The 20780-nt window shown below is 36.3% G+C and overlaps 2 protein-coding genes across 2 annotated transcripts in view; one reads left to right on the top strand and one right to left on the bottom strand.

Annotated features, from left to right (window-relative positions):
* The window catches only part of USP45 (ubiquitin specific peptidase 45), a 78885-nt gene extending 76210 nt beyond the window's left edge, over positions 1–2675 (bottom strand). The window contains 1 exon segment of the mRNA XM_079148643.1: positions 2632–2675. The gene's annotated coding sequence lies outside the window, so the exon portion shown is untranslated.
* A 4028-nt stretch (positions 2676–6703) lies between these two features.
* Positions 6704–16251, top strand: LOC306666514 (thiosulfate sulfurtransferase/rhodanese-like domain-containing protein 3). Its single transcript, XM_079148657.1, has 4 exons — positions 6704–6900; positions 14307–14480; positions 14570–14729; positions 15092–16251. Exons 1-4 carry the CDS (start codon positions 6831–6833, stop codon positions 15162–15164), a joined length of 477 nt encoding a protein of 158 aa, XP_079004783.1. The 5' UTR covers positions 6704–6830; the 3' UTR covers positions 15165–16251.
* Positions 16252–20780: the final 4529 nt, after the last annotated feature.

Here is a 20780-nt window from a genome sequence, read left to right as displayed (position 1 = left end):
TTTCCCAGTTCTTCCAACTTGCTTGATCGGTCACTCCTATTCTCCTTTTGTGTCCATGCTGACAAGAGGCAGTATCTCAGCAAATGCTTCCTTCCATAATTCCTACAGATGGGGAAAAGGCTGAAGTAGCAAATGGAGAACTGGTTCCTAAAGCTCCACTAGGAATCTACACATCACATTTGCTCATATTTCACTGACCAAAACAAGTCACACGGCTACATTTAACTTGAAGTGGAAAAGAATGGGTGGGTGTGTGCAAATCCTACCAGGTACCAAGAAAAAGGTGAACCAGCACATTTGTACACAGCCTTAATCACTACACCATCACCCCTCTGGCAGAACCCAATCCTAAATGAACCCAATTAATCATTTTATTTATGTCTGGAGAAAGTTTCAGAAGAAAGCAGACTGGATCTACCATTATCCACTACACCTTTTAATTAATTTACATCTCCACACAATCATTGCAAACCTTTTTCACTATCCTTAAACCTCCAACTCCTCCACCTCCTCACTCACTTACCAAAAAATGACCTAGTCTTCAAATTTATTGAGGTAATAGAGACACAATCAGATGGCAAAAGTCCCAGTTTCTACCCCGAAATTTACAAACCTGCCTCTATCAATTTTAATTTGATGTCCTGAAGAGACAGGTATTACTAACAGAATCTAGGGAAAATAGCTCATGAGAAATGGTTGTTTTTCTTCCCTGTTACAGAAAAACTTTTTTTTTTTGTACCAGGGATTGAACTCAGGGGCACTGGACCACTAAGCCACATCCCCAGCCCTATTTTGTATTTTATTAAGAGACAGGGTTTCACTGAGTTGCTTAGTGCCTGGCTTTTGCTGAGGCTGGCTTTGAACTCTCAATCCTTCTGCCTCAGCCTCTGAAGCTGCTGGGATTTCAGGCATGCACTATTGAGTCCAGCTCACAGATAAACTCTTGATAAAGAACATTAACATACAGATAATCTGGCAAAATAATACACAGAACCAGACATTTGACCTAGAATTTGTAAAAACTTGTGACTTTTAAAAAAAATTCAAACTTAAGTTGGCAAAAGAAAGACAATATCTGATTATTTTTCTTACATGTGATGTCTAAACATAATCATTTGGTACAGTAACTCACAAAATAGCAATTTTATGTCATTTCTTTCCCAATTTTGATTTAAAGGGCTGGGGATGTAGCTCAGTGTAGAGCACCCTGGGTGCAATGCTGAGTTTTGCAATAAATAAAAGTAAAAAAAGAATTAAAATCCAATTGTAAGAACTTTAAATATTAATAGCATCAGAACTGGCAATCGCCAAGACCCCTTCCTCCCATATTTGGAGAGTTAACAGAAGGATTCATAGGGCTCAGCATATTATTATATTCAGCACTGACATTTATCACAGCAATGGTGTATGAATATACAATCTGATCATAATGGGAAAAGACACAGGTGGGGTCTGGAGGAATCATAGGTAGGCTTCCTTATGTTCTCTCCCTCCCAGGAGACATCAAACATATTCCTCCAACAAGGAATATGCAGCAACATATAGCTAATGCTTCTGCCCAGAGAGCACTTTAGAGACTTGGAGCATAGGATTTTTATGGAAGCTGGTAATTTGGGCACGAAACACACCGTTCAGCATAAATTAACTGTTCCCAGGTCTGATCACTCCTAAATCAAAGTCCCCAGATGCCAACCAAGGGCCAAAGTAACCAAGCAGGACCTTGGAAAAATAGCAATCTCAGGTCTGTTTTGTTAACTCTTCAGCACAAACTGGTTCTGGTCATTTTTCTAATGTAGTTTTCCAAACATCAAACTTTACATTTTCGACTTCAGCATCATTTTACACCTGTCTTTTCTTTAACATAGGATGTGCAACTAACTTGTTTGAAAAGTTTTGTTTTTAAACAGTCTATGCAAATGAAAGTCTATATTCTTAAAAAAAAAAAGTCCACCTATTTTTGGGTTTGTTATTTTCCAGGTTGAGAGTAAGATGAATAAGACACGATTTCCTTTTAAATGCCCAGCCTCAAAAAGATGAACAAGTCAATTTGCTGAGCAGTAGGCTCAATCCTAAACATTTCATATTTAACCTACTTAATCCTTACAACTATTTTCAGATACGATACTATTCTTTTCGCCATTCTACACTTGAGAAAGAGGAGTAAATGACTTGCAGAAGTCCTAGAGCCAGTAACTGGATAGAGATGTGGATTTAGGCAATGTGACTCCACAGCCCCTAATGCACGATGTTGCCAGAAAGTCGTGGTTAGACATGCTTCCTACAGTCACTAACAAACGCACCCCACGTAAGTCAAGAGAAACTATGCTGTGAGAGGCCGCTGCAGGGAGGACGAAAGGGTGTTAGGTCGCCGCACGCGTGGGTCACCAGGAAGCCTGGATGCGAGCCCCTCTCGCGCTCCGACCCCAGGCTCCTCCCGCCGCCGCCCAGATACCAAGCGGGCCAAGCTTCGCTCACACGCCCGCGGTGACTGCCCGGAGATACGGGGAGTCGGGAAAGGGAGTGAACATGGGGAGCCTGTTTTGGGGGCCACCCGCCGCCCACCCGCCGGCCTGGGTAGCCTAAGCGAAGACAGAGAAGCTGCGGCGACCCCACGCCATCTCTCCAACTCACCCCGCCCGACCGGGCCGCCGCAACTACAACCAGGAGTGACTGCGCCTGCGCAACCGACCTGCGAGCCGGCAGAGGCGGAGCCTGGTGCCCCCGCTGCCCCGCCCGGGAGGGTCGAAAGGACAAGCGAGGTGGAGGGGCGGGGCCGACTCGGGTCGCGCCTGCGTTCCGTACTTCCACAGAGCTGCTCGGTGGGAGACTGGCGGCGAGTGAGTAACGCAAGACTTTCCCATAGTAACGGTCCCGTAGTTACTGGACGCCCTCTCGGACAGGCCCTGACCTCCTTCCATCACCCTCTGAACTCTATAAAGTCAGCTGGCATTCATCGTGTGTCATTTTGCATTTTTTAAATGACTGTTCTGGAACCCGTCTGTGTTCTTGCTTTCTAACTGTACCGTACTTATCTTGATCTATACCTACCTGTACTTTTCTTCAAAGCCGGATTATCTATTAAAGTGGTCCGCATCTTGGTTTGAAAATTTTTGATAGATATTCTAAATTTCGACACTGGTTGATAGACTCTAGAAATCTTACACAAGGACAAGGTGGGGCCTAATGAATAGTTTTGGGGTTAGAAATTTTAAAATACCAGAGTTAGGCCCCAGAAGTCTGATTTTACCTTAAAACTCTAATTTTTCTTATTTCCATGTGAAAACTTAGCAAAAAAGTTTGCTGTTTTCCAAATAAGAAGGGGTTGTGTTGTAATTTTTGAGACAAAATTGTCTTCATAAATCAAGTTTCATATATATACAAATATATATATATATATATTTTTTTTTTTTTTTTTTTTGCAGTGCTGAGGATTGAACCCAGGGCCTTGTGCTTGTGAGGCAAGCACTCTACCAACTGAGCTATATTCCCAGCCCATTTTTCATATATTTTAAAATTGGATTTGACCTACAGCAGAAAAAAAGACATGCAAATTTGAGCAAATCTAAATTAACTGCATCCAAAGTACATTACAATTTTTTTTTCCTGTATCACTTGGAACCAGTTTATAGTAAAAAAAGGAATGGAATTAGAATATGAAGATTTAGGTTCTCTTCCTAAGAAAAAGAAATTTAGGAATTATGTAAACCATCATATTTGAAAGCTCTCTTGATTTTCAGATGTGCCATTAACATGACCTTCAGAGACTGCAACCTCCATACAACTTGGCATGAGTTAGGAAAAATTATCTGACAGTTTTTATTTCTGATGTTCTTCAAATTATATATCTTTTCACTTAATTGAAGTAAAATTCACTATTTGGTAGATTCTTCAAAGAAAATAAATCATTTGTAAATGTTATGCAGTAGGTATATTTTTGGTACTGTTACAATGAAATGTCAAAAGGACAAATAAAAATATACAGTCACATAATATCATCAGTGAGGGTTTTTTGTTTGTTTGTTGTATTTTTTTGTAGTACTGGATATGGAACACAGGGTGGTCTACCACTGAGCTGGTTCCCAGCACTTCTTATTTTGAGACAGGGTCCCACTGAGTTGCCAACGCTGGCCTCAAACTTGCAATCCTGCCTGCCTTCTGACTATCTGGGATTACACATGATGTGTATTTTTCAAATAATGCTAAACATCAAAGTTTTACCATCCCTGTTCTGTCTGGAAATGTGTGAAATACTTTATAAACTAGAGACCATCTCTTTCTCTGCCTCTTCAAAGGAGATGGAACCCAGGGACACCCTACTGAGCTATATCTCCAGTCCTTTAAATTTTTTATTTTGAGACAGAGTTCTTCTAAATTGTCCAGGGATGGCCTTGGACTTGCAATCTTCCTGCCTCAGCCTCCCAAGTTGCTGGGATTACAGGCATGTACCACCATACCCAGCACATTCTTTCTTTATTGCAAAAATAATACATGCTATTTTAACCAAGTATAAAGTTCTGCATCTTCTCTTCCTACCAATAGTCCCATTTCCTCTTTTAAGAGGTAATATTTCCTCTCTTCTGTATTATGTTCTCTATAGTTTCAAAAACTTTCTTGGTATATACAATATGTATTTGTACATATTTATATTTTTCTATGACAACTTTTGTGGAAAGAGAATACACCCAGATTACAGTCTACATCTGTTTTACAACTTGATTTTTTTTTTCCACTTGACAGTATACATTGGACAGAATTCCACGTTAACCTCATTTCTTTGACTAGTTACTTAGGACTGTAGTGAATGGGTGTATAACTTTTTTTAATCAGTCCCTCACTCCTGTACATATATCTTTGCCTACTTGTGCAAATGTTTTCACTAGATAAACTATTAGCAGTGGAAATGCTGAGTCAATATATGTTCATTTTAAGTTTGGGTAGAAATTCTTTTTAAAAAGTCCCATGAAAAGCTATACATTTTCTAATTCTTCATTTTATTTGTCTGTTATATGGGGACTTGAAGTAGATTTAGGAAAAACCCCAAATGTTTTCAAAATCCCCTGCATTCCGATAGCCTTTCACTTGCATACGTTATGACAAAAAATGAGTTTGAGAATTAATGATTCATAACAACTCAGCATTAGATTTTTTCTAGAGGACTTAAACTACTTCTCCCCTGTTAAGTCCACTTTAAGCCTCACTGACTTTCCCTGAAAGAATAACTGAGACTTGTATGCCAGGGCAATTATCAAAATTCTCTTTTGAATAAGGACTTCTTGCTCTAAGGACTCTTAAATAAGCCAGGTTTGGCACTGACTACATATAGGACATATTAATCTTTTCAGGAAAATTATATAGGAAAATATTTCTCAATTAATTATTCATGGACCCTGAAAAATAGTTGTTTAGTAATATTTATCTTGCAAAACTATAAATTAGATTAAATTTGGCTCATTGAGGCCAAATACATTGTTTCCATATCTTGTGTTCATACTAACTATGGTTTATGATAAATATTCACATTGGGGATGCTACAAATACATGCATCCACAGTATATGAGGACATCTTAGTTCAAAGTTAATTCACAAAATAAATTACACAGACTATGGTTTTTGGAAAAGCATAATTGTGAATAAAGTCATGTGTATAGAAATGTGGTTTAATTATTGAATTAATTAAAAACTGAATAAAAGGACATGTTTAATGAAATAATTCCTTGGACATACATTTTAATATTACTTAGAATTCATATCTTGTCTTTTTCCATTGTGAGTTAAATTTCAGACAAATATAGCTTTCATTATGCTTGGGAATTGAGAATAAACTTAAGGTAATGAGAAACTTTGGTAGTAGGCTGAATAATGTCCCCACCTACTCCAAAGATGTCCATGTTCTAAACCCTGGAAACTGACTGTGTTATTTTACCTGGTAAAAGGGAATTTGCAGATGTCGCTAAAATATTATCTTGCATTATGTCAATTGTCTGAATGTAAAGGTTCTTATAAAAGACAGACATGAAGGCCAGAGGAAGAAAGGAGATTTTACAACAGAAGCAGTGATGAGAGTTAAATTTAAAGATTCCATGATGCTGGCTTTGAAGATGGTAAAGGATCATGAACAAAGGTATGAGACATCCACCCAAAGACAGAAAAGGCAAGTTCTTCCCTAGAGTCTTCCAAAGGAACACAGGCTTGCGGACACATTGATTTTATCCAAGTGTGACTGCTGATCTCCAGAATTGTACATAATAAATTTGTGTCGTTTAGAGCCAGTAAATTTGTAGTAATTTGTCATTGTAGCAATGTGAACTAGTGCACTTTATAAAACAGTTGACCCTAACCCTGACAAAGCTATGATCACATATAGTCAGATATTACCAATTTTGGGGGGAAAAGATAACACTATGAGATTATTTTAATACTGACCTCAACTAAACCAGGTATTAAAGTTAAGAACAATTAGAAAAAAAAATTCATGTAGTCTGCTTTAAATTAATCCAATGTATGAAAGTCATGTTATAAATTGCAGTTTATTTACTTTAAATCTTCATTTTTAAGCTTTGTCATATTTTCTACTTTCCACTTTTAAACTAGCTTTCATTTTAAAAAGGTAACAGAAGCAAAAACAAAAAAGAAAGCATAGCCCTTAGTTTCTTTTCCAAATGATTTAAAACGGCACGATTAGGTCAGCGATTACGCCTTGCGGCATTACCGCGTTCCGCCGGCAGTTGGCTGGAGGGCGCTCAAGAGCCGGGAGCGGCGCGCCTGGGGCGGGAGGGAGCGACGAAGGAGGAGGAAGTGGTCAGCGGCGCAGCGGGTGCTAGCGGGCGAGGATGCTGCCCTGGCTGCTGTTCCGGACTGCGCGTAGGGCTGTCCTCGGGTCTGTGGAGACTGAGCTCTGCGGTGAGCTTGACCCCTGGAACAAGGGAGAACTCCTAATCTAAGATGTCAAGGAAGGGATGGCATTAACGAGGGTACTCGATGCTTTAGACTTCCGGTTAAAAATGAAGCCCATTATTACTCTTGGCAAATCTGGGTGGGTTGCACCTACTAGCAATTCTTGTGCCTTCAGATCCAAGGTTCTCCGGGCCTGGAATTGCTCAGGGAACGCAGGGAGACTGGTAAGCATGGCACCAGATTGTTAGTTGGGAGGGCATGTATAATGGTAGTTACATGTTTAAGCAGTAAAGGTTAATTCGTGACTCAAAGGTGCCAGCAAGATGGCCAGTCTCAGTTTTGCAAGTTACTGGTTGTGACCTATAAGAGAGCAGTGCTCACCGCTGGATGAAACAGCCACCCAGGATTATGACGTATTAGAACTATAAAAATACCTCCCCGGATTTCACAGATACGGAAGCAGAAGACGTGAAGGTGGTTAGTGGAGGGGTTGGGTTCAGAGCTGAGAGAGGACTTGAGTCCTTTTTTTTTTTTTTTTGCTTTCCATGCTGCCTCTCCGTAAGCATCAAATTTTATCTGTGGATGCAGCTGCAGGGGCCCAACATAACACTGCCCCTCCCACTCCTTCTTAACATCCTCTGGAGTTTAAGATGGGTTTTTCTATGCAAATTGTTGTTAACTTTTACCTTTATTTAGCAATCTTTTATTGGGCCCCTAATCTCCCAGGTCTTCTGCTGGGGATACAGCCTTCTACAGTTCAGGAGTTCACCATTTCTGAGGGAAACAGACAAAATAAATAATCACAGCCCACCCTAGTGAAACTCTAGTTTCACTAGTGAAAAGAACAAATCTACCCCCAAGTTGGAGAAAATATTAGAGAAAAGTGCCTTTTTCATTAAAAAAAAAACTATGCTAATATCACGATTATAATCTCATTAAAACAAACCAAAAAAGTACTGCATAAGTCCCCCTTTGTACATCTCCCTATCCTACTGTCTTCCCCAGATTCTTCTAAATACTTTTTGATGAGCAGACATAAAGGTACATATGAAATTATATGTATGTAAATGTGATCTAAACATTTCTGCAATTTTTGTTCACTTAGGTATTCAGAAGTTTTTAAATGCAGCAATATTCCATAGTATGGATTACTACAGTTTACATAAACATTTATTGGTGAATATTGTGATTTCCAGTTTTTTGCTATCATATAAACAGTTCTTCAGTAATTATCATTGTGCATGCCACTTTGTGTATATGAACAAGTGCTGTACTAGAATAGATATCTAGAAGTAGAATTGTTAAAGGAGAGGTGACAAGCAACATTTAAATGGTTCTTAACAGAGAGGAAGGGTGTTCCATGTAGATATGAGGGAGAAAAATACCTTCTTCACAAGAAAAAAATCCTGAAGGAAAAGCAAAAATAGGCATTTATTGTTTGCCCTGTGTGTTAACTTTTTGTCACTATGACCAATATACTTGTCAAGAACAACTTAGAAGAGGAGAAGTTTATTTTGGCTTGTGGTTTCAGAGGTCTCAGTCTATGCTCTGCTGGTTCTCTTGCTCTAGGCCCGAAGTTAGGCAGAACGGCTTGGTGGAGAAAAGCTGCTCAGCTCTTCTCTCCTTAAAGCAGAGAAAGAGCTAGAGGGAAGCCAGAGACAAACTATAATCCCTAAGGGCACACTCCCAGTGACCTACTTTCTCCAGTCATACCCCACCTACATACATTTACTACCCAGTAGTCTGTTCAAATTATTAATCCATTATATGGATTAATCCACTAATCGGTCATAGCTCTCATAATGTATTTATTTCATAATCTATCTCATTTCATATATGAACATTCCTGCATTGCCACACATTCTTGCACTGTTTGTGGGGACATCTCATATGGAAACTATAATACACCCTGTATACACATTAATTTCATTTAAATTTCACAGTAACTCATTGAAGGGTATCATAGACTATATTAAGGAGCTTGAACTGTATCCTGTAATGTATACTGTAGGGAGTATCCAGGTGAAATTAGATTATACCAGTGTGGAAACAGCAAAACTATAGATTATTCAAAGTTTAGGCTAAAAGGGTAAACATCAAAGTATTACTCTTTTCTTCTTTTTTTTTTTTTTGTGTGTGTGGTGCAAGGGATCATACACAGGACTTAAGCATGCTAAACACATACTCTCCCATTGAGCTACACCTGGCTCTTTAGTATTACTCTTAAAAATTCCTCAAGAACCACATATCACCTCTTGGCAAATCCCAAACTATCAGTGCTTCTTCAATGTAGGAAGAGATCAGTGTTTCTTGATTGAGTACCAGGTCAAGTGGATGATTTACAAGTAGAGGATATGATGTACAAAACAAAATCCTCAAAATATTGGTTCACTAATTTAAGTGACTAGTTTTGAGTAGAGGTTTATACCAGGAGTGACTGGGGGAGCTGAGACTCATGATGGGAACATGCTTGCTTTAGGCTTTTGTTCACTGAGTGGAAAGGCAGGAAATCCAGTCTTGAATGATTATTTCCTCCTTCTACTGTCTTCCCATAGAAATAAAGCTGAATTACAGAAAGTTAAATGTCAGTTTGATTTACTCTATAAGAAAAACAACTGATCTCATAAGTTACTTAATGTGATTATTTCCTAACAGCTAAGTACTAAATTCGAGTTTAACGTAATTTATAAAATTAGCAGTTTTCAGGATGAATCTAATTACTGTGTATAACCATAAAGCTCTACTAAAAAAAAAAAAAAAAAAAAAAAAAAAGCATAGTTTTCTGTGTCCTAAAATTTTAAGAAGTAGTAAGAAGTATGAATTCAGCCTGCCAACTCACAAAACAGTTTAATGAGAAATCATTTGATTCCAGGTGCTTTTAGATTTACTCTTGCAGGCAGAGGAACCAAATTTTTAAAATCTAAAGATGGAAACATGTATCTTTAAAACTTATTTAATGTGTTAAAATATACATAAAATATGCCATTTGAACTTTGTTTTGTACCAAGGATTGAACTCAGGGTACCCACTGAGCCACATCCCGAGCCCTTTTTATTTTTTTTTATTTATTTATTTTTTTTGTCTCTCAAAAAAAAATGTGCACATATACATTCATATATTTTGCATACAAAATTGAAATAGAAGGAAAGCCATCAAGGAACTAAGAGCCCCTTCTTTAAATAATATCTTTTAAACCCTACAAAGAAAATGAGATGACAGAAATGAATAGGTAAGAATAGTCAAGAGTGGGTCTGCATGGAACTTCTCAGAACGTCAAGATAACCTCTCTTTATAAACAAAAGAATACCCCAATAAGAGAGATTAAGTTCATTATCAAGCTTTCCCACACTTGATAATTGCTCTTTTTTTTTTTTTTTTTTTTAAATTTTAGGGCTGTGCTGAAAATTACTGGAAAATAATAAGCAGCTTTAGGAAACCGTAGTGAGCTCTTCTCTGCCTTTTGTTTTGAGTGATTCAGACATCAGTGGTGAATCCAGAATCTAACTCCATCCTTCTAAAAAGCCCCAGAGGTCACTGGCTGTGGCAGGAAAGTTGGCTGTGATTGGCAAAGAACCCTATGTCCACTTGCAAGCTCCAGAGCACTCTGTGGATGTTTTGTAATCTGGGTATTTTTTAATTTTGAGACAGGGTCTCACTAAGGTGCTTTGGGCCTTGCTAAATTGGTGAGGATGGCTTTGAATTTGTGACCCTCCTTCCTCAACCTCCAGAGCTGCTGGGATTACAGGCATGTACCACCAGACCTAGCTTAAACCACTTTTGAGTGTACAGTTTGGTGGCATTAATCATATCCACAATATTGTGCCAACATCATCACTTTTCTGTTTTTCTTTTTTGTGGTGTTGGGGATAGAGCCCAGGACCTAGTTCATGTTAGGCAAGTGCTCTGCTGCTGAGCTACAGCCCCACCCCACCATCACGATTTTCTATTTCCAGAATTATGTCCAAGGGAAATTCTATACTAGTAAGCAATAACTTCCTAACCCTTCCCCCTCCAACTCCTGGTAGCCATTAACTATTGCATTGAATTTGCATATTAATATATTTTCATATAAATGAAATAATACATTTTTTGTGTCTGGATTATTCCACTGGGTAACTTCATTCCTTCTTTATGGCTGAATAATATCCTATTGTATGTATATACCACACTTTGTTTATTCACCCATTTGTTCATGAAGTTGCTGAGGTGTGGGTCACCCTGCCAGCATTTTTCTTTTCTATGTTACAAATATTTTCTTCCTGCCTACCTTGTTTCAAAATGTAAATTTACATTTTTCCATATGTAAATTTAGTATTTTAAAATTTTTTTAATTTGTTCTATTTACTTATACAAGACAGCAGAATGCATTTCAATTCATTGTACATGAATGGAGCACAACCTTTCATTTCAATGGTTATACATGATGCAGAGTCATACCATTCAGGTAATCTTACATGTATATAGAGTAATAATGTCCATCTCATTCCACCATCTTTCCCATCTAAATTTAGCATTTTTGTGAGGACAAATCTTTCTGACTTCTAGTCGTTGTGTCATGTTTAGAATGGGCTTCCTGTCCCAAGATTTAAATTACTCATTCATGCCAACATGGTGGCACATGCCTGTAATCCCATCCACCCAGGAGGCTGAGGCAGGATGATTGCAAATTTGAGGCCAGCATGGGCAACCTAACAAGACCCTGTATCAAAATAAAAAATGAAAAGGACTGGGAATGTACCTCAATGGTAACACCCCTGGGTTTAATCCCCAATACCCCCATACACACATAAATTATCCATTCTTGTCTTATATTAGTACTTCTAAGATTAGCTTTTAGATACAAAAGGAATGAGATAACAGGTTGCTTAAAGTTTTCTCCTAGTTAGTTGTCCTACATATTCATTTCCCTATTAATTTGAAATATCACTGTTCATAGATACAGAATTCTCAGTAAGTTATATTGTGGGTCTCTTTTTGGACTTAAAACTTTACACCTTTTTCCTATGCTAGGTCTATAATATTTAAATCAATTTCACTTTATAATACATTTAATACTACAACAAAATTTGAATCATTATTTCTCCTACCCCTGAAACATCATTTACCTTTCTTTTATAAGTGGTCATTTTTTGTGAAATATGAATATTAACAATTTTTTGGCTATTTTTTAATCTTTTTAAAAATTTTAGACCTATACAAAAGTTGCAAAAATAAAGCAGTTCCCTTTATTCTTATACAACTTGTCCTAACATAAACATCTAACAGTACAATTACTGAAATTAGGAAATTAATATTTACAAAAATACTACTAACTATAGACCTTGTTTAAATTTCATCAGTTTTCTCATTTATGGACCTTTATAGTTTTTTTTGTTTTGTTTTGTTTTGTTTACCTTTAAGTACTGGGGATTGAACCTAGGAATACTCTATCACTGAGCTACATGCCTAGCCCTTTTAATTTTGAAACAGGTTCTCATTTAGTTGCTGAGCGCCTCCCTAGGTTGCTGAGGCTGGCCCCAAATTTAGCAATCCTATTGCTTCAGCCTCTCATGATGCTGGGATTACAGGCATGCACCACTGCACCAAGTTGTTTTTTATAGTCCCAGTACAATCCAGGATTTATGTTACATTGTTATGTTTCCTTAGCCTCCTCCCATCGTTGATAGTTTCACAGTCTTTGTCATGGTGGTGACACTTTTTAGAAGTACTGGTTATTTTGTAGACTGAGTTTTGTTCTGATTAGATTCCAGGCATGCATTTTTGGCAAGAATACTAAGGAAATGATGTGCTTTTCTCAGTGTATCATATGAAGTCCAGGAAGTACATGTTGTCAACAAGGCTTATTATTAATGAACTTATCTTTGAATAACTGGTAACAGTGGGATCTTTCAGCTCTCTCCCTTTATAACTAGCAAGTATCTTGTGGGGAGATATTATTCCATTTCTATTCATACTTTCATTCACTAAAGCTTGTATTCAGCAGTGGTTTTTACCTGCAACAAATATTACTGGAGTATCTGCCAGTGATTTTTCTACTTCCATTATCCCTTCTATATTTGTCAGCTGGAATTCCAATATATGATCATCCCTTCTCCCCACTTGTTTAATTATATACTTATATCAATGTGAACCTATCGATTTTTGAGTTATTGTTCAATACCATTATGTTACCATTTAGTTAGCATTAGCAGTGCCATCAGGTACTTACAAATGCAGTTTAAAATGTAAGGTCCTGACATCTAACATATGGTTATTTTTGCTTAAAAAAGGAAATGAGATTAAAATTTTCTTAATATTGTAAATTGGATTAGAATAAAATTTTCAAGTTACTTCCATAATTCAGCTGAAAAGTGAATGTGTATTTATAAGCTCCTGCCAATTAAAAGGCTTGGAGAGAGAATATGGAGAAAGATTGCTAGCATCAAGCAAGCATTCAGGGCAAAAGGACAGCTATATCCTGCTGCTCAGAGTTAGGATGAAAGCATAAGTGTAAAAATTATTTTTCTATACTCTGCTCACACTTTTGACACCAAACATGGGTTTTCTATACAAGCAATTCTCAAACTCCCTGTGGACCAACTGGGTATCTTACAACTTAATTCTGAATTTAACTACCCAGAGGTACTGAAAACTCCACAGATAAAGGGCCCAGTAACACAAGACTGCCCTCACTTCAGACATAAATTACAATTTCCAGGCCTTCCACAGTTCTAACTGGCTGTAAATCAACAGTTCCCACTACCCCTTCTTAGGTTGAGTAATTTGCTAGATTGGCTCAGGGAAACACATTTATCTCTTTATTTTAGATAATATAATAAAGGGTACGGTGGATAGCCAGATAAAGAGGTACTTAGTATGAGCAGGAGCTCTGTGCATGGAACCAGAGTGAAAGACCAAATATTAGAACAAAAGACACTTCTAGCACTATCATTCAGGAAATTATAAGCAATTTAGGAAGCAGGGCAGAAAGCAAATAATGTATTATGTTACAATTCAAAATGGATACATTTTTTTTTTAAAGAAAAAAGATCAACTATAGTTAGATGACTAACACTATGAAGGAAACACTTAACCTCTTTTTTTTAAAATTTTTTACAGACTGCATTTTGATTCATTGTATACAAATGGGGTACATCATTTTGTTTCTATGGTTGTACATGATATAGATTCATACCATTCGTATATGTACATAGGGTAATGATGTCTGTCTCATTCCACCATTTTTCATACTCCCTCTCCCTCTTGTTTCCCTTGCAGATAAATGGATGGAATTGGAGAATATCATGCTAAGTGAAATAAGCCAATCCCAAAAAACCAAAGGCTAAATATTAACCTACTCTTTCTGGTTCTTAATAGTGATATTACTTTAAAATGGCTCAAGTTGTAAATTGTTTTTTTTTTTTTTTTCCCAGATTGGAAGTCAATAAAGGGAAGCTGCCACAATTTTTGTACTGCTATTTCTAAGGATGTCACTTATAAGGAACTCAAAAACCTGTTGAATTCCAAAAACATTATGTTAATTGATGTCAGAGAGACATGGGAAATTCTTGAATATGGGAAAATCCCAGGATCTGTCAACATACCATGTGAGTGAAATGTGTCTTTAAGCTGATTTAAAAAATATATTTTTTCAATAATAATAAATTAATTGAAATTCTTAACATTTTTTCCCCAGTGAATGAGGTAAGTGAAGCTCTACAGATGAACCCAAGAGACTTCAAAGAAAAGTACCATGAAGTAAAGCCATCCAAATCTGACAGCCTAGTGTTTTCTTGTTTAGCTGGAGTGAGAAGCAAAAAGGCTCTGGACACAGCAATATCTCTGGGCTTTCACAGGTGTGTAAGATAAAAGAAAAAATAGATTCATGAATGTAAATTGCAATGTTTCATATACATTTACTGAGATACTTTGGGAGATAGAGATGTAGATTAGTGGTAGAGCACTTGCCTAGCATGCTTAGGCCCTGCATTTGATCCCCCAGCATCATAAAACAAATTTTTTCCCCTCATAATTACTGTTAGTAAATGCAGGATAGCAAGAGCTTCTATCTTTTCATCTTACTCAAAAGCAACACAATCTTTTAAATAGTCTTAGAGTCAAATGAGTTCCATTACATTATTTCTGAAGTTTCTATCAAACCCTGTTATAAAACTGGAGAAAATGTTTATAACACCAACTCTTTGATGTGTGTTTTCAGGGCTCAACACTATGCTGGAGGATGGAAGGAATGGGAAACCTATGAATTTTCAGAAAACAAACAAGGAAATTGAGTTCTGCAATACAAACTGGCTCTTTCCTTGTGTACCTGCAGCCTGGGATAGTTCAATGAGCAAAAGAAAAATGTATTCCTGGAAGCAGTGGTTTATTCTAAGGGGGATTATATATAAGTCAACAACTTGTCCAGTCTTTTTCTCATCTGTAAATTGAGAATACCACTCCCCTACCCATTTTCAAAGGCTACTGAGGATTAAGATAATGTATATGACTTGCCATGGAAATACAAGTTTGGATTCTAGAAGTTAATTTTTAAGTAATTCAGGATAGTTCAATATTATTCTAAAAGACCAGGTTACTTGTATTGCCTAATTGCACATGACTATTAATATTAATATAACTTCTATTAATCAAATAAGTTGTTAACTAAAACAGTAGATTAACAGGCAGACTTCACCTTAAAAAAATAAAACCAAGAATCTGGGATCAAGTTGAGTATGGCAGTACATGGCCCATAATTCCAGCTACTTGGGGGGTCTAAGGCAGGTAGATCCCAAGTTCAAAGCCAGCCTAGGCAACTCAGCTAGACCTTATCTTAAAACAATTTTTTTTAAAAAGGGGAGCTGAGAATATAGCTCAGTGGTAAGGTACTTATCTAGAATGTGTGAGGCCCTGTGTTTGGTTCCCAGAACCACACAAAAGAAAATAACAAACAAAAAAAACCCTAGAGAAACAGGTAAAATCTGAATAAGGAAAATGTCTATAGCACACAGCGACTCATGGTAGTGTTATAATTTGCAATTTAAAAAATTAATGACTAATACGGGGATAGAAACCAAAACAGTGATTACTTCTGTGGTGGATAGATTTAACTGGAAAAGGCAAGGAATTAACTTCCTAGGGTGATGGAGTATCTCAAATGAGGTACTGTACATTAAGTATACATATTCAAAAACTCATTGAAGCAAAGACAAAAATGGGTTTTTCTATTAGTAATTATAAATTTAAAAATAATGAAAATAGAAAAAATCTAAATATAAGTGACACCCAAAACCATGGGTATATCTATTTGAAATGTTAAGTCCTATACTTGTTAGTGTGCTAGTACACTAATGGCAAAATAAATCTGCTTTCTCATCTGTGCCTCTTCTGACCCTTCTGTTTTTACTCTCATCCATGTAGTCATTCAGATCATGTAAGGCCTCAGGACTAACTATAAAGATTTGATCTGTCCTAAATGAGATGGAAAGCTTTGGAGAATCTGGAGATGTGATCATCTTGAACTTTCAATGTCAGTCTAGTTTCTTGCAGACTAAGCTCCCTCAAGAACCAAGAAAATTGGAAAATGCACACGTGTGTGTCACATACACAAATACGTATGGTCCGTTTAAAAGCATTAATTATGGAAGCAACAATTATTTGAAGTTATGATTTCAGGGAGAAGGAAAGTTGTTGAGAATGAACCAACAATGAAGTACTGGGCCCATCAAGGAAGAGGAACCTGTGTAATACACCATGCTTTTAGTTAGACTACTAAGTAGAAGTGAGCCAGAAATTGACCAGCTCTCACAAAAGCTTAAGATAAACTTTGAATCCATTAAATCCTGAATGAATTAGGTGACCTTCCTGATACCCTAAGGGCCCATCATAAGTAGACCCTGTCTGGAGAAAAATGTTTTTTTAGTAAGAGCAGGGGTTGGCAATAGTTTAGAAATATTATAGGTTTAAAGGTTTGTGTTGCAGCTACTCAGCTCTGCTGTTGTATCACAACAAAAGCAGCCACAGGTAACACATGAATATTTAAGTGTGATTATATTCCAAAATTAATTGATTATATTACAAAAATTTGTATGAGCCCTTAGGTTTGAATTTTATATAAGTTTCATGTGTTGCCAAATATTATTATTATTTGAACAATTTTTCTACAATTTAAAAAACAAACACAAGCCAGACAAAAACAGGTGGGCAGGCCATGTTTGGCCTATGGGTATAGTTTGTAGATGACTGAGTTAGTCACAAATTATCCCTGTAATTTTTCATAAACAATGTTCAGAATTCTGTCAAAACTTAACTAGGGGTCTAGGACTGTGGCTCAGTGGTGGAGTGCTAGACTAGCATGTGAGGTACTGGGTTCAATCCTCAGCACCACATAAAAAAAATAAAGGTATTGTGTCCATCTACAACTTCAAAAAAAAAAAAAAAACTTTTTTTAAAGAAAAAAAAATTTACTTAAGTAGGCCCTGCAACTAAGTAGAAGCTCATGACTGAAAATAATACTACTACTACTTTCCACAGAAGAACTACTATATATTGAAATTTTCAGACAGACTTTAACTGTGATTAATATATCAAATAGCTTAGATAAAAAGGAAAATTTTATCAGAGCAATGGAAACAAGTATCAAAGTGAAAATTCTGGAACTTAAAAATACAATAACTGAAATTAAACACTCAGCAGATGGTAAATGGGTTTAGCAGGTCAGACACAGCTTATGACAAGATTAGAGAAAAAAAAAACCAATGGTATAGGTATTAATATAGATGACTCACAATGTTGAGAAAAAACTTTAAAGAAACACTGTGCAACATAGTTTTAAAACATACAAAATAACATCATTTAGGTGTATGGACATAATGTATGTAAATTTAGAAGGGTTTTCATTGAAGGCAGAGAAGGAGCACATAAGCATTAACATTTAATTCCAGCTACTTCGGAAGTGAGGCAGGAGGGTCTCAAGTTCTAGGCCAACTTACCAAGACTGTATCTTAAAATACAATTTTTAAAAAGTGCTGAAGATGTAGCTCAGTGTTGTAAAGCACTTGCTATTATGCATGAGGTCCTGGATTCAACATAAAATCACCAAGAAAAATAAATGAGTAAAACCATTACCAAGGTCTGTGGTATCAAAGGCCCCAACTGTAAAAATATATCATGTGATTTAATGTATCATTCAACAAGTAACTTATTTCAATAATGGGAGAATATCACTCTTATTTGATAATTCAAGCATAGGATGACATTTTTAGAAATGTATGAGAAAAGCTGGATTATATTTTTATGTGCTATGTGTACTCTACAGCACTCTCAGAACAGAAGAGAAGAAAAAAGTCCTAGAAAAGGTGGCAGCAATCGACAGTTCTGAATCCATGATTCAGGTTTCTTTTATTCATACTGCCTTTCTTACCTGTTTAAGATCTCAGCAGGGTCACTTAAGATTCTGTGGTAATGTACCATTTCGCTATTTAGAATGCATATGCCATAAGAATACTGCATAGTGGTATGATCAGCAGCTACTTTTTGAGGAATTTTGTATTATCAAAGACAAATGAAAAACTTGAATGCTATTCTCACCATCCAATAAAAAATAGTGTTCAATGTCTATACGGACTACAGAAAACAAACTGTGTCACCACCACTTTTCAGCGCTAAAGATTTCTCCAGGAGCAAGGGTAAGGAAGGGAAAAGGAAGGAGAAAAATGTTTAAAGGCATTATAATAGTAGAGTCTGGTTCAAGTGTATCCAAGTGGGGATAATAATATTTCCTATCTCAATACAATTTTGAAGATTAAATCAGATAATAGGTGCTGAATATTTAAAACTATTTTTATAATCATCATTATTATTTCTGCGAGAATCTGTAGCATCTGGTATCTGGTTATAGGCAGTTGATATTCTGGGTTGCTGTTTGCATTCATTTAGCATTTAAGGATAGGGAAGGCAGGTGAAATTCCAGCTAAAGATCTGGGTAAAGTGGCTGGGGATATAGCTCAGTTGGACCCTGGGTTCAATCCCCAGCACTGTTTAAAAAAAAAAAAAAAAAAAAAAAAAATTAAATGATTGAAGATCTGGGTACAGGAATGGCAATGAAACCCCTTAGAGAAAACAGAAAAGTAAACTGAAATCTGAATGTTGAACAATGAGATAACTAGCTCCCTGCTCTCACTTGTCTCCAAGAACTCAGACAGCTCAGCTTGCTCCACCTGAGATAGAAAGCTAGAAGATTCCTACCTGGAAAAGCTGATCCATCCCAAAGGAAAACGAGAAAATGATGCTAGGGGTGAGAGGATGGCCAATGAAAATGTTTTGTTGCTCCTTTGTCTTACAATGAAGCCCACCACTAGAAAGTTCTGTGTACAGAGACCTCTGTTCTCCAATATGAAGACCCTCAGAAAAATAAGGCATTCTAACTTGAAAGATTATGAACAAATCATATAGAAAGAAAACTTCAAGGAAATGGTGGTAATATAGGGAACACAGAAAATTTCAAAACAACCAAAACACCTAAATTAATATCCTTAGAATAACAATACATTGAACTCTCAAACAAGGTGCTATATAAAAGACTTAGATATCAACTATACAAGAGAAAACAAAGGGAAGTCCCAATATAATCAATTCTACAACAACAGTGGTGCTACTTTGACCTAGAATATAAAAGACTAAAGAATGAGGGACTCAGGAAAAATGTCTCCCCATGAGTGATTCTGAGGAATAAAAAAATAGTAACAAATGATTCTGGGATAAATTAATAGAAAAAAACAAAGTGAATCAAACATATTAAAACCAAGATAATTACTATTTCCAGAAAGAAAAAATATTTTAAGAGGAAATGCAGTCAGAGTAATATAAATGACATTTTCTGTATACCTAATATATATATTAAATATGAATTTAACAAAAATTGTATAATTACATGATAGAAGTTCCAGTGTAGGGCTAGGATGGAGAAGGGGAAGAACAGGGGAGGACGAATGAAAAAGCAAAACCTTTGTCTTCTGTAACAGGAAGTTAGAAGATATTTACAATTGAAAAAAAAACGAATAAAAGAAAAACAGAAAGGCTAAGCAGAAGAGGCACTACAGTAAAGTATCTGGAGCTCAGAAACCCAGGTTTTAAAAATGAGAATCTAAGCTCTGGCACTTAATTCATCTTTAACCCTTCTGTTTCTGAATTTCCTCATTTCTAAAGTAAGACTGCTCTGAGAATTGACTTAATAAACAGAGGGCATACAACATACTCGGCACACAGTAACTACCAATTAATAATGCTATATCAAAAGTCTGTCACTTAGAAATGAAAAAGTAAACAGAAGTTAAAGTGTGAAGAGTGGGAATGAAAGGTAGGTGGAATGGGACAGGTATCTAACATTTTCCTTATGTGGTAAAGTAACTGTCCAATGCAAGCCATTATATGATTTTATGAATGTGCTTTTAAATTTTTTATATTAAAAAATTAAAAGGAAACAACTGAAATTAATTTTAATAATGTTTTATTTAATCCTATGTATCCAAAATATTATTTAAATATCATTTAAAATGTAATCGTTATAAACAAATTACTGAGATTTGACATTCTTCTGTTTTGTACTAAGCACTTGAAATCTAACATGTAATTTTACATTTACAGCACATTTCAGTTCAGATTAGCCACATTTCAAATGTTCAATAGCCATAAGGAGCTAGTGGCTATCATACTGAATAGTGTATCCTATAATTGATTTTTAAAAACCATACACATCTTCAGTAGTTGGTAAATTACAGGAAGAAACAAGCAGCCACTACATGCCTCCTGATAGAAGACTACTATCTTATACAGTAGTCTATATCCCAAAAGAACCTGAATGTAATCAAGTCTTTAGGTTCAATTACCAATTTTTATAAAATACATAGAAG

This window comes from Sciurus vulgaris, assembly GCF_902686455.1.
Source record: "Sciurus vulgaris genome assembly, chromosome: 7".
Classification (NCBI taxonomy): Eukaryota; Metazoa; Chordata; class Mammalia; order Rodentia; family Sciuridae; genus Sciurus; species Sciurus vulgaris.
The sequence above is the reverse complement of the archived record's forward strand: the minus strand, read 5'-3'. Positions and strand labels throughout refer to the sequence as shown.